Source organism: Equus asinus, chromosome 5 (assembly GCF_041296235.1).
Source record: "Equus asinus isolate D_3611 breed Donkey chromosome 5, EquAss-T2T_v2, whole genome shotgun sequence".
NCBI lineage: Eukaryota > Metazoa > Chordata > Mammalia > Perissodactyla > Equidae > Equus > Equus asinus.
In genome coordinates this window covers 13,722,306-13,741,907 of record NC_091794.1, presented here as the reverse complement: position 1 = coordinate 13,741,907, position 19,602 = coordinate 13,722,306, and the positions used below count along the sequence as shown (strand labels likewise).

The following is a 19,602-nucleotide window of genomic DNA, read 5'->3' as shown; positions in this document are numbered from 1 at the left end:
TTCACAGTAATTCTATTTCTTTGCATATATTTTATAAATACATGTGTACAATAAAGTATAGAAAAGTACCCTCATTGCAACAATTATTATAATAGAAAAAATTAGAAACAACCTAGCAAAATCATTAGGTAATTTGTAGTATATCAACACAATAGTATACTATTACAGCCATTAAGAATGAGACAGAGGGGCCGGCTCCATGGCCGAGTGGTTAAGTTCGCGCGCTCCACTGCGGTGGCCTAGGGTTGGGATCCTGGGCACGGACATGGCACCGCTCATCAGGCCACGTTGAGGCAGCGTCCCACATCCCACAACTAGAAGGATCTGCAACTAAGATATACAACTGTGTACAGGCGGAGTTTGGGGAGATAAAGCAGAAAAAAAAAAAGATTGGCAACACTTGTTAGCTCAGGTGCCCAGGTGCCTATCTTAAAAAAAAAAAAAAAAAAGAATGAGATAGAGACACAGCAACACTTGTAAAACTTGAATGTGCATTAAAATTCACCTGGTGAGCTAGTAAAATGCCCACTGTCTCCAACCCCGGAGATTCTGATTCAGTAAACCTGAAATTGTGTTCAAGAATCTTCATTTTAATAATCCATAGGATTTTGATAAAGATGGCAACACTGGCCACTCTGAAAAATATTGGTCTATAATAGAGAGGAAAAAGTAATTTGTAGGACAATATGTATTCTATAAACACATTTATGTTTTTTAAAAATATCTGTAAATGTAAATATGGATGATGTACACATGAAAATAAATTCATGGAAAAAAGTCTTGGAGGACATTTAAACTCCTAACAATGGTGATCTCTGGGGAAGGGAAGGATATATTTGGGGATGGGTGAATGAAAGAGGACTTTCACAGTTAACTCTATGAATTTCTGTAGTATTAGATTTTTTAATACCAAAAATATACTTATGTTATTACCTATATAATGTTAAGAAAATAAAACATAATAAAAAGGTGAAATACATTTCAATGTTACGAGTTAATATTTATTTCCTAAATGAAGACTCACTTTTGTAGGATTATCATCGGTAATGTGACAAGCAAATGGTGTCACCAGACATGGACCCTAACCAGCTTCTCTTACTCTGCTCAAAAATCGCTTCTCTTGCCCTGCTTAAAAATCTCACTTTTATGTTTGAGCTAATTTTCTCGTCTTCTTGTGAAGTGCAGGTGTTCCTTTATCTAACACCTTGGGGCCTTGAGCTTATGCAGTTTTCAGCTATATTCCAGGAAGAAGCTCTAAGCAACAACTGCCATGGACCCAGCTGCGCTGAACTGGATCAGGCCGACCCAGACCACAGCCACAAGCACTGGCACCTGCACAGATAGGCTGAGAGTTGTACCAAAGTAATCTGCCCTCATTAACACTGTAAATTCCCCTCCTGTGGGAGGAGCAAAGCAGCCATTTTTAGATCATGCAATGTATGTAAAAGCATGATTTCAAACTATGCATGTAAGCCTATGCCCACTTCTATATGCGATGATGAAACGTCCCCTTTGAATATTCATTTCCTACCCCAGATACAGGTACCCACCTCCCCATGCTCGGGGAGCCATAGCTTTGTGAAATTATTTCCTATAGTCTCCATTTTTCTTTGCTGCATGCCACAAATAAAATTTCTGTTTTGTGAGACAACTACTTCTACAGCAGTTTGATTTAACTCCCAAGAAGGGCCCCACGTTTGTTCCAGTAACAGTGGTATTTCTTAATTACTCTTTGCCTCCAGTCAAGACATACCTTTTGATTTCCCTCACACGTATGCAAGCCTCCATGCATCTAACTGAATGGTAGTAGTTTCATACCAGGAAACCGCCTCTTCACAATACCTGGCCTCATTTGCTTGACTAATATTTAGAGGGAGAATTCTCAGGGATAAGTTTTGGCACTATTACTATAAAAGCAATGGTTAAGCAAGGTGGACAAACGTAGGTCATGAGGCACTGCTTCTTTCTGTGGTTTCCCAAGAATAGAACACTGATGGGTAGAACAGTAGTTCTGTCTTCCTTTCAGCCACGGTGGCACTTGGGGGCATAGCCTGGCTCACTAGGTCACTAGGCCTGGCTGTGAGGGCTGATGATGACTTCAAGTAGGAATTACCTCGTGAGTTTAAAGTTGACAAGCTCTCTAGTGAACTGGAACATTATGAAGGCATTTACTATTACAACATGTTACCACTGCATGAAGCTAATTAGACAGTAATTACACACTTACAGATTTCTTGGTAACCAGTTCTACATATTTTGCATGTTTATATCACAACATTAATCAAAACACAAACAGCCATATATTAACATAAGACATTATAACGCATGAATCTTAACAAATTATCTTACTTACGGATAATGATTTTAGCCTAAATTATTCTTAAAATCTTTATAGAATTAAGAATTATTTCATCTCCAACTCAAGTTCTGACTCTCCTAAGGAAAATGACAGCAACTAGCTGACCCTAACAACATTTTATAGAATCAGTTTTATAGCTAGAAGAGGGAAACAATTATGTGTTTCCCCTGCTTAATTTTACAGATGAGGAAAAAGTCACAATGTTAGTAAATGGTCTCTGACTCCCAAAGTCCAACAATATCTGTTATCCCATTGCAGGGGTTCTCTCGTCAAGGTTCTTTCTAAAATTTCCATTACTTTTCCACATAACTCTTCATTTCCATCTAGGTTTATGCTTTCAATTATGCAATTTACTACAAATTAAATTTACTCTAATCACAACTGAGTAATTTAGTCACATGCTTCAAAATTCCTACCTGCAAAATCCATCCATCGAGGAAGCCGTCTCTGACTCCAACAACACTAAAAATTGCGGTTTGTACCACTGTCAACTCAAAGCACTCAAGAAAAATCTTCCTTTTGTGTTTATTTAGCAGTGCCTACATATACAGCAATCATATATTCTCAACTAAAACCCAGGATACCTGATCTGGACCAAATAATTTTTTTCCAATTCATAAGCTTCTATACATATTTAATTTAAAAATATTAAGTAACAACAAGTTATAAAATCAACTGATTTTACAGACAAGAATAAAATTATATGCAATTAGGGTTGTCCTAGAAAATTATTAACAACATTCTAACAAAATTCCCAAAAATGAATCTAGAAATCCTCTGGTTAATTACCAGCTTTGTGGAGGGAGGAAGCCAGCTATCCTTCTGTAGCAACTAACAAGCACTCTAGCTAATTATTTTGTTGACATTTCATACTACTTGTTAAGCTCATTTATTTGCCAAAAGAGATGGTGAGTCTACTCTGTTTAGGTGAAAACAAGAGGTTTGAAAAGATTGTACATCTTCACTCCTAAGACACCAAACTTGTGTAAGATGCAAAACTGGTGCCCATTATCAGTGAATGCACATGCCAGAGAATGCTCCTCCCTGCCCGGTGCCCAAGCAGTAGACTGACTATATGCTCAGCTAAGGAACAGAAGTGGAGAACACCTTAACAGATAAATTCCACTGGAGTCTTTCTAGCAAATTAAATTAATTAATTGGTGGGCAAATGATTTGCCTTACTCAAGGTGAAGATATAAGAAATATTTTAGGAGAAACATATTATAGGATATTCCAACAGGTAATAAACCCCAGTACACGGTTGAGCCCCAATAGACTGCATGAGTGATAGAGAAAAAAAATAACAAAAACAAACCAAAAAACAAAAGCTAATAAAAGTATTCAAATATTCTGATGGCTTAAGCTTTCCCAAATAGAGCATATTACTTTAGGTGTAGAACATGAGACAAATGCCTTGAAAACAATACTTTTACATGAATTACTGTGAAATGATTCCAAAAGAAATTTTAAAAGTTATCATAAATCTAATATGGGGTCCAATATTCATACCCAGACTTTTAAACTGGAATATAAATGTTTTGTTGCTAAATAAAGGAATGCTAAAATTTAGATCTTGAGTATACTGAAAAGAAACAAAAATATGTACTCCAGGGAAAAAGAGCTCTTCATTATACCCTACAAAATAATTCAATTTTTCTACCTTTTATTTTATATAAAAATGCATATTTTACAATGAATCTGTATGTCAATAAAATAATAAGTCTTCAGCCATATGCTTTTAGTAAAAATTTCTACTCCCAGGGCCATTCCCATGGCCTAGTGGTTAAGTTTGGTGCACTCTGCTTCGGCTACCTGGGTTTGGTTCTTAGGCATGGACCTACACCACCTGTTGGTGGACATACTGTGGCAGTGACCCACATAAAAAATAGAGGAAGACTGGCACAGATGTTAGCTCAGGGCAAATATTCCTCAAGCAAAAAGAGGAAGATTGGCAACAGATGGTCATTCAGGGCCAATCTTCCTCAGCAAAAAAATAAAAATTATACTAATAAATACACTGTTGATGTATCGTAGCTACATTAACCATAACTTCCTTTCTTAGCAATCTGTAGACAAAATTTGATCCCCTAAATGTTTCAAAGAAATGATTATATAATATTATGCAATATTTAATGGAAAATGACTAAATAATATACATTGCTTAGTATTTTCTATTTTATTTCATTCTATTTTAGGTGTACTCACGAAAATTTACCTGATATAGAAGGTCTTTTTGAGGCAAAGTGGGGGATCGTTCTTCATACATAGCAGGTGGTTTATGTGTGGGTGGAAGGTCGATCCTGCATTAAAAAGGTTAAAAAATGTGACTGCCACATTTAGCAAAAAAGAAAAAAAGGAGGGACAATTAAGGTTCTCAAGTTTTGAGGACATTTTCCTCATACTAATATTTTTATTAGTACATGTTTAATTCAGTTCTTATATTTCCATTAACCTATCATAGATGGAAAAAAAAAAGTAAATTGATTTTAAAGGTTCCAGTGTTTAGGACCAATCTAACTGATTCATTTTTAAAGAAGCAAATAAAGTAGAAGCATTTTTTGAAAATTATTAAGCAAGTAATCTAGCACATACTAATTTACTTCAGTATTGCACATTTTTAAATCTAACTGTGCTTATCAACACTTTAAAGACAGTCAAATGAGTAAGGGAAGGCACCTTCCTCCGAAGCGTCATAAAAGCAATTTAAAAGGCTATATCTTAAAAAGATAATGAAAAACGTTTATACTGTATTTTGAAAATACTTCCAAAACTAATTTTCAAAAGCCATGGTCACTCTCAGACTATTCATCATGCAAATTAAAATTTTCAATCTACAGACTATTATAAATCTTGCCACTTGAAATAAACAGGGACCATTACATCCTTCGGGAACACATTTATTTTTGCCAAAATGACCTAATCTATTAAAAAACACAATATTTTCATATATTTTAAACATTGTTGAGTTACAACAAAAGAATTAAATATAACCTTTAGCTCTCTGCATTTTAGAAAATAATTTTTTATGTATTCTCATACTTTCGAAGATCACATATAACTAACTTTTAGTACTTGTGATTAGTAAATCAAACAGAAATGTTACCTATGTTAAAGGATAAAGAGAATAAAAGCTACAGAGGCCAAAGTAATTACAAATTCTCTGTGGCCTTATAACTTCTCAAGGTGGGCAGGAAATAATATTTTAAATGAATAGAATTCAAAGAGTACATAAAATGATTATAGGGATTTCCTAGCCTACTAGTATATTATGTTTTTGAAATTGTAGAAAAACCTGAGATAATTTGAGAACTAAGATGAAGTTAACCACATGCTACTTACTCTTGAAATATTAAAGCACCCTAGTCTTACAGGTATGGCACTGAAAGAGCACTTTACAGTCCTTGTATTTAAAGTAATTATCTCCTTTCATTGAACAAAAATCACAGCAAGTTTATAGCTCCAATGTGCCATCGGTCATTTAGGGGAGAAAACTGAGGCCTATGGCAACGTGACTTGTTTGAGGTCATACACTCATTTGATGGTGACAGAGCTAAGATAACACTCAGGTGTCTTCAATCCTAAGAGATTAGTGCTGTCACTGTGCCAGATTAGGGAGGCAGAGATCCACATAAAGCATTTACGAAGACAGAAGAAATACATTCTTTGAGAGCCAGCCTTAGTTTCTAACACAAAAACATTAATAACTACACAAGAAATAACGCCATTTGTATCGAACTTCACTGTCCATAAACATTATCTTATTCTGCTCTCATCACAACCATGTGAGGTAAGTAGGAAAAGTACTATTCACATTTCACAGATGAAGCAACAAAGCCGTTGATGGAATTAAGTGAACTGGGAACTTTGGTCTTTTGATTCTATAGTAAAGAGTAATTTCTGCTTTATAATTCTATCTCAATGATTGGGCCAAAAACATTGCTTTCTCTTTAAATAAAAAAGATGCACATTTTGGGGCTGGCCCCGTGGCATAGTGGTTAAGTTCAGTGCACTCCACTTCGGCGGCCGGGTTCATGGGTTTGGATCCTGGGCGCAGACCCACACCACTTGTCAGCCATGGTGCAGTGGCGACCCACATATAAAGTGGTGGCAGACTGGCACAGATATTAACTCAGGGCCAGTCTTCCTCAGAAAAAAAATCACCAAAACCAAAATTCTTCAAGGAAAAAGCTTTAAAACTTGATGTATTTAATAACTCTAAGCAGTTGAAAGTTAAGTTGTATCTATATGTAAGATAGGCATATACAATCTGAAGAAGAGTTAAACTTATAAGATTTTTTATATCTTTCAACTACTTCATCAAAGACCAGCATTTTTATTCAGAAGGCAGGACAACACGAAGTGTCACTATGTTAGCATTTGGAAAGATGTCTAATATACTGTAGGTGGAAAAGGTGTCTACCATATTTGTCTCCAGTAGCTCCTCGACACCATTTATTTACCTACATGTAGTCTGAGACATTCTGATGAAACTGTGGTCATCTCACAAAGCTCTCACAGTACCTTTACTTCTATCTCCCAGACACTTTACATATGAGTAGCTGTAAAGATGTAAAGACTGATGCATACTAAATATTCATAGTTGAACACAGGCAAAAATGTTACCTACACTTTGTCAAGATAGGATGGCCTCTTTTTTCGAGGAGTCAGCAGCACAGTCACAAAGATAGCAATGATGAAAAGGGCAAGGACAGCTCCAATTACAGCTCCAGCTACGGCTATGGAAGATGTCTGCTTAAATGGAACATCTGTAAAGTAACAAAAATTAGGCTTTTCAAACAATTTTTAGAAGAATTCTTAAATTTGCTACCCTAATTTCTACAATGTGCAAGGACTATTTGACTGAAGTATGCTATCCAACAGCAAGTTCAGAGGACCCCAAATTTGATTCATTACTTTTTGTAGCATTATGTTTAACACCCTTCTTCCTTGTAAGATGTCACCTTAGCACTCCAGCTTTGCTTTTTTTCAAGTTATGAAAAGAATATCCCTAGTCAGATATCAATGAGGGAGTCTATTCTCTATGGGCAAAAATGCCTGGAGGAGAAAAGGAGATAGAGAAAACTATTTTAAGTTCTTACTCTAAAAGGTGATAAGACAAACAAAAAAATTTCAGTATTCTTTAATAGAGTTAACCAACAATATAGACATTTACCATTTTTATTCTATTAAATATAAAATAAATTATCTTACCGAAACCAAAAACCTTCAAAAAGGGGCAAAAGAGAAAACAAAACATATCCCAGACCAAATCAATATAGTCAAAAGTAACATCGTAAAATTTAAGAGGTTTAAAAATAGTATTAAAACAGTACTTGTTGCAGATAATTTCTCTTAATTCATGCACATTTGATACAAAGCATACTTAAGATAGTGTCTCTACTATAAGATTAAATGGAAATTCTTTGCCTTCTCCTGGCTATAGACACACTATATCATTTCTGAACATCACATTCTCTTTCCCAGTCTGCCCCACAAATTTTATAAGGATTTTAAACAGATATTCAGCAGTTAGCAATTCTCACAATTCTGAAAAACTGTCACCCTATTTTATGAACCCTCAAATAAGGGAATTGACTAAAATTCTAACTATATATTTTCAAATCTAAGTATATGGATATGACAAAATGATCAACCCTTCTGTGTAAGTATTATTTTGACAATTTCAGCCACATTAAATCCAGTAATTAAATTTTGTGGGGTGACTCAGCAGTTACTAAGTACCTTTAATATACACGATTTTGTTTTGTCTTTCTATCCAATAGGAAAGATATAACATTCTATTAAATGAAGACACTGCAGTCCTAAAGCTACATGTTCTTCCCAGTCATTCAATCAGTGAGTACTGGAGAACACAGAGTGAAACAAAGCAAGGTTGGGTAGGAGAGGAACCATCGCCCTTACACCCTTGTTGGGAGAGAATGTTTTTTTGCAACATCTAACGTAGACTCTTCCTTTTGGGCCCCCTATTTGGTAACAAAGAACTCAGCTTTCACTTAGATTGACATTCACATATACTCTTAAATAATTGCAATTACTGTTGGGATCCAGACGTGGCAAATTTAAACGAAATTAAAGCACTATCAGTTTTGAAACATGTTTCACCTACTTAGCATCATAATATTTCCATTTAAACACATATTTAGAAATATTCTCCAACTCTTGTTTTTATTAAAATGTGAGTTACATGGTGTTTTAGATTGCTAAAAGAATGTTTTACTTTCTCTCCAATTATAAAAATTTCTTTAGGGGTTGGACCAGTGGTTAGGTTCGTGTGCTCCGATTTGGCAGCCTGGGGTTGGTGGGTTCAGATCCTGGGCACAAACTTACCCATTGCTTGTCAAGCCACTCTGTGGCAGCATCCCACATACAAAATGGAAGAGGATTGGCACAGATGTTAGCTCAGCGCCAATCTTCCTCAAAAAAAGAAAAAAATTCTTTAGCAAACTAACAATACTGGGTTTATTAATGGGCCATTTTATTGCCTCATTCTAGACTAAAAATCTTATACCAATGAATGGCAAGTAACCCATTTCAATAACCTTTCAAACAGCGAAAGAATCTAAAAATAGTAAAATATACAATTATTTTAAACAATATAATCAGTTCCGTCACTCAGGAGGGTACCCTCATTTGCCAATACACATCTGGTTTATCTTCCTGTTCTTGCTCATTTCTCTAATCGCTACTATCTCCATTTGAATATGTGATAGATGACAAAAAGATTTGCAATTCAAGATAGTCAAATATTACTCTGCTCTTGTAAATGTGAAAAAGAGATCTGGGATGATTTAGGAGTAATCCTTCTATTCTACACTCAGCAGCTACCATTTTTGCCTAAGTGTACAGAATTTAGTGTTCTTCTTTTGATGATAATGACAAAGTTAATGTCATATTTATAGCAATACTTGTGAAATTATTTTTCAAAAACTCAGGTTGCTCTTTGAATTAGCCCAAATTAAGATCCTCAATGTACAAAATCACTATAAATTCTTTATCAAATCTCACACTCCCTCCAAGAAAGCCTTTGATTTAATCTTAGCAATAATATTAAATTTGTTAGTGCTTTGTAAGTAATAAACTGAATCACAGGCTTTCAATATAGTAATTCCCAAATCTGAATATATACTATTTTTAATATCCTAAAGTAATTCTGAAGTCTAAACACGTATTTTTAAACATTTAATTATGGTCTACTTTATCCAGCAGACTACCGTTAGCCTTATAATTCCTAGCTCTGGGATTCTATAACTGAGACTTGACTATATATATCCCATAACACTTCCTTCTATCTTAATTTGCGCATATTTATTTCACCTGGCTCCATTCAATCTTTATTCTTATTTATCCTCTCTTTTTTGCACATTTCTCAGTATCAGAAAAGGTTAGAAAGTACTGAAATGAACAACTGGAAGAAAAGTTAGGTATGAATCTATTTACCAATTGGATAATCTATATACAGGCAAATTAATTATGTTAAATACATATAGGGATATATTTCATATTTCCTTTTCTGATTCTTCTAATTTATAAAAAAGAATATACTTAAGAGTATTAATATTCTAAGGGTAGTAACAAGTGATGAACACTAGCACGCAAAGGAAGAGATGAAATTTCCTGCATTCAAGTCAAAGAACTTTGATGAAAATTGAGAATTGAGCCCCAGCATTGCCTTTCCCACATCCCTGTCCACATAAGCTACATAGATTCTATATCCCAATAAAACCACTACAAGGAGAAAAAAGTTAAGTAAGCAAATATATAAAAATTTGGCATTTTTAAATGTTAAGCTAGTTTACTGAGTGAATGACATGAAACAACATCATCACCTAAAGAGATGTTCTACTAAATCTAATTAAATGCTTACAAGCAGAAGAAAACAAAAAGACAAAAGCGTTAAAATATTTAGCATTAAAGGGTTGGTGTGTGTGTCTCTCAGAAGTACAGCTTCCTGTTATCACAGCAGCTATATTAACCCACATACTTTGGAAACTCACCTTCAAAAACAGAAAAATAGCATTCCTCAATACAATAGTATACTGACCACAATTAAAGGTACCAGGCATAAGTCTCATGTGGAAAATGTTCAAAAACCAGTTACAAATCATACCAAAAAACTCAGTACAGATGTAAGAAATAACTTTCATTACTTTTTAAAAAATATTTGCATGTATAAATATTACAGATGTTAAACTGAATTAAAGTCTTACTCTGATACAAATGAATAAAAAAATATGTGAAAGCTATTCAAACATTTGCTCACCTAATTCATATCTGAAACTGAGGCATGACAATATTTTTAAAAATTAAATACTATTAAATATCCTAAAATACTTGTTTACATCAATTTGCTAAAATCATTCAAAATGGGTGAGTATAGAAATCTACAGTCTCTTTTCACACTTACATTGAAACGAGTTTTAATAATTAATTGAAATGTTAAGTTTCATCCTCTTTTTTCTCTTCATTCCCTTCACCAAAACCTCAGTGATGCCATCACGTGATTCATAGGTTAATGTGACACTCTACAAACTTATCTTCCCACCTTTTATTTGCTCCCATAATACATATCACTGTATTACCAATTTTCCCCATAAATATATCCCATCTTTTATTTTTCAACAGCCCCTTTTAATGCTTATCTTTTCAATATGACAGCTAATTATTTATAACCATCCAAATATTTACCTCATTATTTTTACTAAAAGTCTTCCATTTGGGTCAGGTCAGTCTCCTCAGCCTCTCATCCAACAAACGACCAATATTAACCTAACATGTAACAGGCCTTGTGCTAAGGGCTAGGAATGCAGGATGAATTTTACATCGTACCTGTCATCACAATCAAGAGCAAAATCCCCAAGTGGGGTCACAGAATCCTTAAAAATACATAATTTTCCAATGAAGTATAAGAAGAGATTATCACATCTAAAAAAAGGTGGGGAGAGGGCATTTAATAAAAATAAATGTTGTACTAGTATTAATACATGGATTGGCACTGTCAGCCCCACTTGGTCCATGTGTCAGGTGTTGTCCAGCCACACAGGACACCGACAATATCCTACAAGAAGTGTGGAGTGGGATAGTTCCAGAATGAAATCCAGTAAAGTTACAAATTCACTTGGTTGTTCCCTCTCAATACAGTCAGCATCTTGTGACACATTGTGATGTATGAGAGCTCAGCTGAATGAACTAACAACTTATCTAGACTTAGTAAAAAATGTAAAGGAGGCATGACATGGGTGCCCTGAGACAGGTAAACATCTGACACATGGACCAAGTGAGGGTATCCGTGCTAATCCGTGCTACATACTAATAAGGATTCCTTCCTAGTAAATACCATTCTTGCAAAGAACTGGCAGAATGAAGATAACACCAATAATACACAAACTTTATCAGTTACATTATGAAGTAAAACCATGGCAATCTAATCAGATGTGACATCAACCAAAAAAATTCAAATTCGTTAGCAAGCCAAATAAAATAGAGACTTACATTCACTCTTAATTAACAATAAACCTCACGCTAAACCCATACTGTGCTGAAATTGTAGCTAATGTGAGAAGTGAGGTCATTGGGATTAGCAGGATATCGAAAAACCAAACATCTTGAACATGAAGACAAGCTCTATAAACAGTAGTTGGGACGAAAACTGTTAAGGCCTCCACAATGGACTTCTTCCATTTGAATCTACTTGTTTTTGAGAGGTAGCACTGTAGCTATCATACCTAAAAGCCAACTATCAAAGTATACTAGAATCACACCTTTGAATCACTGAATCAAAAATTATAAAACCAAAATTAAAAAACCAAATGAAGCAAATTCGATGATGTGGTTTTCTCAAAAATGTTTTAGTGAGAAAAGAAGTTAACTTTTAAAATGAAGTACAATCACATTGTTTTCCCAAATTCTGTTTTAGTGAGAAAAAAATTAATATTTTTAAAATAGCATTTCATCAGATGTTAAAATGTTCATTTTTGAATATTTTACAATGTACATAGCAATCTTCTATAGAAGCATTTATATAATTTAGAAACTTGTACATATTAGGAGTACATACTAATTTTTAACTGATACGTACAGTCAAAACTTTTGAAGAGCACTGACCTACAGAAGATAAGTCAAAACGAGAATAAAGCGTGAAGTTATGGTAGAGTAGATCTAAGTTGACATAAAAGAATACGGGCAGCAGTTATTAATTCTAAAGGAGAAAGGTAAGTTTCATAAAGCTATCCATTTGAGCTGGATTTTGAATACAGACTGGTTCCCCAGTGTGGAAAATGGACGGAAGGGAATTTCAGAAAGGACCAGCATGGACATAATTATTCAGAAATCAAAGCACATGGTATGGTAAAAGAACAAAGTTAACAGATCTAGACATTAAGTAGGTTCCCTGTTAGTAGATCTAGGCTTGGAGCATCAAATGGCTGCCATAACAAAAGAAAAGCAGGCATTATGTGCCTCCTGATGGAAGAACATACCTCAGCTTAAGAAGTAATCTTGCCCCCCCAAATTAAACCTTAATCTTGTCAAGGCTCTAGCTCTCACCATCAATTTACAAAGAATACAGACATGCAATTCGCACAATCGAAACTGGGAAACTGTAGGACAAATGAAGCCATTTCTTCAACAAATAAATTGCAAGGGAAAAACAGGGGCATGGGGCAGCAGTGCGGAGAACATATAACTAAGGCATTTCAACCAATCATAACCTATGAATCTTATTTGGATTCTAGTCAAAACTGCAAAAGTATGTTAGAAATTTGAATACTCACTAGATACTTGATGTTAAGGAATTACTAATTTTTGGTGTAATAATGAATCTGTGGTTACTTTTTCTAAACGTTTCCTATCTTTTAGAGCTACATACTGATATACTCACAGATGAACTAATGGCAGGAGGGATAATGTGGGTACGAGTTTAAATGAAACAAGATTGACCATGAGTTGATAATAACTGAAGTAAACAGAGGTTCATTTCATAATTCTGTCTTGTGTATAATCTTCCATAATAGAATGTTTTTTTGTTTTGGTTTTTTTTAAGATTGGCACCTGGGCTAACAACTGTTGCCAATCTTTTTTTTTTTTTTTTATGCTTTATCTCCCCAAAACCCCCCTGTACACAGTTGTATATCTTAGTTGCAGGTCCTTCTAGTTGTGGGACGTGGGACGCTGCCTCAACGTGTCCTGACAAGCGGTGCCATGTCCGCGCCCAGGATCCGAACCCTGGGCCGCCGCAGCGGAGCGCACGAACTTAACCACTCGGCCAAGGAGCCGGCTCCTAGAATGTTTTTTAAAAAGAGAGGCCAAGGACAAGATCTAGTAACCTCTGGCTCTGAGATCAACCCATCCATTCAAGACTTGGTTTTCCCTGAGATATTTCTCATAACTGAGACTGAAATTAGGTATCATGTCTCAACAGAAATATTATGCATATAAGGAAATAAGGCCTTGAATTATTCTCAAGTTTTTAGGATTATTTATATTTTGAAGTTATTCCACTAAATTCAATTTCACTCTGTTTCATCCATAGTGCCCAGCCAGAATAAACAGCAGCCATTAACTAAAAGGCAAGTGAAATAAGACCCCTCAAAATTGAATCAAGTTTTATCGTTCTAAATTGAAATAAACATGATAAAATAAAAATTATCAAGGTTCAAGAAAAGAAATGCTCCGTGTAAGGGTAAATCCCACAAAAGCTTTTGCAAGCAATGTTTTGTTTCAAGTTCTTGGTGGAAACCTACCACTACTCAACTCAAAGTAGCTATGTATTGAAAAAAACAAAAGTGAAGTTTACTGGAATAGAAAATAGAAACAAAGTATTTTTTAAAACCTTAAAAAGTTGGTATACTGTGTACACTACTCCAGTGATTCTTTCATGCATGAACTTTTACTGGCATAACAAGAAAGACACCAAAGTTAATCCAGTCGAATTACGTTATATATACTTTAAAAAACTGCTGCTTGCTCTAAAATAATTTAAAGTTTAGGGAAAAAATGTTTAATAATTTTAAATATCACAGATAGGAAACAGGGAAAACATAATTACAAACAATGGCATTTCTAATCAAAGCAGCTCACAAGCAATAAGTGAAAAACACTAAATGCCAACCTAAAAAATATCTTATGAAATGTGTTAATTCCAGGCTGAAATATATAAAATTTGACTTATGTCAAAGTCACAGCAAAAATATTTAAAATTTGGTTTAACTGCTAGGGCTAGAGAGACAAGATAATTCATGATTCTGGAGAATGTTATTCATGATGTGTATGTAAGAGATGGGAATCAAACCGTTAATTAAAAGCAAATTCTATAATGGCTAAAAGTCAACTTAGATGCTTCCTCAAAATTTATCTAACTCTATCCTTAACCTGCTATAGTCTTTTTTGGGAAGAGAAATAAAATAGGCTTATAATTCCCACAAAACATCATTAATGAAAATAGGTTACTTACACAAACACACACACACTCACTCACTCACTCACCCACTCCAGCAAATATCGTAACAAAGACAAATAAGGCAATACAGAGCCAAAGGCTTGTTACAGAAATATGCCTCTAAAGAATTTTTTTTAACTTTTATTTAAAGATTTGTTGCACAGCTATTGGGGCTACCACCTGATAAGTAACTCAATATGAAAAAAACAAAATGAAACAAAAAAACACTGGTACAAATTAAAATTAAATTCAAACTCAACATACCAAAAATTTGAGAAAGGAGCTTTTTAAGGATGATACATTTCTAATTAACAAGAAAACAGGAAAAACAATTCAGTCTGTAAATCATTCCCCTATTAGAATTAAAAATTCAATATAGGTACTACTTCTTCCTTTCTTATATTTTACATTGATTGCTTCCACATATCAGTAACTTCTTACTTGTTCATATACTTTGTTTTAGCAATATTTACCCAAAGGAGAATCAAACTCAAATCAGACGATTTTGAATATAAAATTGCTACGTTTCTTTCAAATTTTGTACTTACACATTGCATTTCCTAAAGCCCCTTATGCTAAACATTTAGCCAGGGTTATCTTTATAAAACTTCCCTATAAATGGCTATCCAAAGTAATATTTACTACTGAAAAACCTTAATGGTTTCTTTTATGTTAGATATCAAATAGAAACCTTTTAGGCACATGGTAAAATACTGAACCTTTCAACTATAAACTACTTCTCAAGTATCACTTTAAAGTTAGTCCTTACCCTATTAAAGTTTCAATGTATTTCACTAAAAATGGTAGGAAAAAATAAGAGTTGCATTCATCTCCATTGTATTATTGAAATATTTTAACCAGTGTGAAAGACAGCCCTAAAGTGAATACAAAAATGAAAAAAGTTTAAAGAATATGAGAGAAATAAATATAAACATGGCCAAAGTAAAAGGAAACTATTCTTCCACCTTTTCTGAGAGCAGGATATACAATTGATATACCTATCAATTAGCTGTGCACATCACTGATATTCAAAATTAATTAACAAAATGTTTATTTAATATGACTATTGATGTTTACAAACAAGTCTATGTACAGTAAACAAAATTCTAACAGTGCAATGCTTCAGAAAGTCTTAAGTATCAGTATCAGATTCTTAAAATTTGAAATTTAGTTTGCCAAATGATTTCGATTAAGGATACAGAATACATCAAATACTCACTTGCAGTTTTCCATGTCAGCCTCTCCCACCAAAAAATAAATAAATAATCTAACTGCACAATGACCACAATATACAAGGAAGTTCATTATCGCTAAGTAAATATTTATATTTTTGAAATACAATTCTTGAAATACATTAATTTCCTTCAGATTATACTCAAGTTGAGATTTATATACTATTCTAAATGTGATTAGCCTGCTCGGATTAATATAGCATTTCAAATCATTGCTCTAAAGATGAAATTTTGATCAAAAAGACACAAATGTACATCTTTCAGGGAAAAAATTTTAGACCCATCTTCCTTGTGGCCATATTACTGTTGATATTTAAATTTAAAAAATAAAGCCACTTCAAATCATAGGTTAGTATCAAGAAAGTTTTCTTCCAATGACTTGGACCAAAGCGTCTTATTATTTGTACAGCAGTGGTTAATTATATATAAAACTAGATATTTTTAACAAGATAATCGTGAACTTTACTTAACTGTATCCTTAACCCATATTATAGTCTTACAATAAGTGTTTGGGAAAAGAAAGAAAATAGGTTTCTAATTTCCACAAAACACTGCTAGTTAAAACAAAGAAAACTAGGTCATAATCATTTAGAATAAAGCCTTCACTACTCGCAAAATTCTATAAACATGTTAGAACTTTGCCTTTTAAAACATTTTTTTAGCTTTGACAAGGATCAGGAGGGGGGTGGTTGGGAGGGTTAAAAAAAAGTACCTACTTTGCCTTTTTATTAACAAAATAATTTATTTAATTTATGATTCTCCTACTAACCTCCACTTCAATTTCCTGGCAAAACACCTAAGGCAATTCTACACAGTCCTTTTTTCAAATGAATCATCTACAGAAAAAAAGGTGTTCTTTGGGCTTCAAAATAGTTGTCATTATTACAATTTTATGGGACTTCACTGTAGAAGCAATTTAATTACGTTACAAAGAAGATCTACATTTGAAGATTTAGATGACATTTCTTTCTCAAAAATTACATGATTTCTGGAAAGGATATACTTAATTACGTAAAAAGCAAAAACGTAAAACACCTCATGATGTTTCCAGTTTTAATCAGAAAAACAAAAATCTTGAAACACACACATACACTTAGGAGTAAAAAATACCAGGATGATTTGCCAATATCCATCAGCAAGCGTTAGTGATGAGTTCTATAATTCAGATTTTTCTTCTTAAACCTCAAATTTCCAAGTTTATTCTATTTTTTTCTGCATATTTACCCGTTTGAACTACATCAACATTAAATGACTAAAACAAGATGGTCTAGAAAATTCTTTGTATAGATTCTTGGCTGATATGTCTCATTTCTAAAACTGGTACTCCCATGTTTACCCATGTTTTTTCATATACTGAAATGCCCTGTCTGTACTAAACTGTGTGCCATCTTTTCATATTATTCTTATATTTAGGACATAAAGCATTAAAACAAAATTACCACTTAATGCACCAAAATCCATGTTCACATGACAATGTAAAAATTGTCCTCCAGAGATGAAAGAAATTGTAATAATTATGTTTAAAAGGCATTTTTATTACTCTTGCATGTATTTTGGACAAAAATATTGATCAGCTAATTATACTCTTCCACACATCACATTCACTGCATTTACTACCACAGTTTTAGTGCAACAAAATATCTTTGAAAAGCCACTCTACAGTAATTATGGCAAGGCTCATTAAAATGCAGAGGTAAAGATTCCATTTGTATAGAAACTTAGAAAATAATGTTTGAAAAGGAAAGGTGTTTCACCAGGCTGAATATTTTTTGTATACTAAAAATATATATAAACATTTCTTGAATTAGTTTATAGTCAATTTTGATGTAGTATTCAGTGGTGATAAATTTTGAGAGGTATATGTTTAACAAACATTATACTTGAGATTATAGTCTTAGGTAAACATTTAATACACAATGCCAAGGTAGTTTCCTTTTGTTTTTTAATTTTTTGTACCAAAAAAAGTCATACATTTAATGCTGACATTTCTTCTTACCTGTGTGCCTCAGACCAATAAAGTACTCTGCATTAAAATTTAAATCTTGAGACAGTAGTACAGCATTGAAAAAAAATTGTAAAGCAGCTCAGATACATTTAACCCAGATTTTACATTTTCATTTGTCAAATTAGAATATAAAAAGTAAGCTTGAAAATCAAGTTGAAAAAGCTTATTCTTCCTCAAGAAAAAGTATGAACAATCTGAAAATGATCAACTAGTATGAATGAAAGATTATACATTGTTAAGTCACATTTAGTGATTGCTAAACATACCACTCCCTCCTGGAAATTACGGAACCATCTACATGTGAAACTAAATCATCTTCATTTTCGTCATAATGTCCATCGCTGACAAACTTCATTTCCATTTTTTGATCTTCATAATAACCCATTGGTCTTTCAAACCTATTGAGATTTTCTACATTGTTCCACTGTGTTTTTTCAGGCTCTTCTAAATAGTCTTTCCGTATTAGATTGTTCACTGGATTTTTGTTTTCTTTTTTTACACTGTCTGGGTAAGAATCAAGCTCATCTTGTTGAAGAACATCTATTTGTGATTCTTTTTGCATATCTGATGGTGGAATGTAGTTCTTGGCAAAATAGTCTCCACGAAACGTCCGTCTTCTCCTATAGCAGAATATTCCAGCCAAAACACTTACAAGTACTATGAAGAGAGCCCCACCCACTACACTAGCAATGATCGTGCCAATTGTGTCATCCTTAATTGTTGCCAAAGTTGACAATGGGAAGGGCAATTTTTTTGGTTCTGTTGCTAGATCCTCGATGTCAGCAGTTGAGGGATGCCACTGAACTGTAGGCTGAAGGGTGGTAGTAGTAGGAGGATCTAATGGAAACAGTAAAGATAGACAAGACACAGAAAAGCAAAGAATGTCAATGCAGGCTGATCCAGGAGCAAGTTGAACAGACAGCACAGTTAATGAATATATATTCATAGTAACAATAGTTTTTCATTCTTAATTTGATTTAAGATTAGAATGTAGTGCTACTTACACATTTTATTAAAAATAACAAAACTGACAGTTACCAATGAAGTAAAAGGAATGAAAAATTACCTACAGTGTAAATCCTAAATTATTCTACTCCAAGTTTTTGCATAATATTGTACTCCAAGGAATACTTTTTTTTAATGAAGAGTATTACTTAAGTGTCCTATATACAGCTGGCTTAAGAATTATCACACCAAAAAACTAAATTAAATGAAATAATGCAAACATACATTTTCTTAGCCAGTAGCACTAGGAAATAAAATGAAAGAATGAAAAAATTAAAGTATGTTTTCTTAATATCCATCTTTACCTAATATTGTTTATTGTAAGATCTGAACTTAATCTTTAAAAGAATGAAAAACTATAGAGTCTTGTTAAGTGGCCACAGTATAAGCTGTTGGTTTAATAATTCTCTCAAAAATATTTTCCTTAAATAAAGAGAATTGTTCAATTTTTAGAAAGGATATATGTAATACATACCGTTATTTAGCAATTTACAAAATAAAAGCATATGTTTAAACTGTGTTAGCCAAATGGATTATTATCAAATGA

General features: G+C 33.5%; 1 protein-coding gene across 2 annotated transcripts in view; it reads right to left on the bottom strand.

Annotated features, from left to right (window-relative positions):
• The window catches only part of NECTIN3 (nectin cell adhesion molecule 3), a 130,902-nt gene that overhangs the window by 52,906 nt on the left and 58,394 nt on the right, over positions 1–19,602 (bottom strand). The window contains exons 6-7 of one of the 2 annotated variants that reach the window (XM_044771631.2): positions 6,987–7,125; positions 4,575–4,659 (exon numbers count right to left, since the gene is read on the bottom strand). In XM_044771631.2, the coding sequence (XP_044627566.1) occupies positions 4,575–4,659; positions 6,987–7,125 (224 nt within the window). Of the gene's footprint in view, positions 1–4,574; positions 4,660–6,986; positions 7,126–17,348; positions 18,888–19,602 lie in introns of those variants that run through there. The other variant, XM_070508767.1, reaches the window with a different exon arrangement.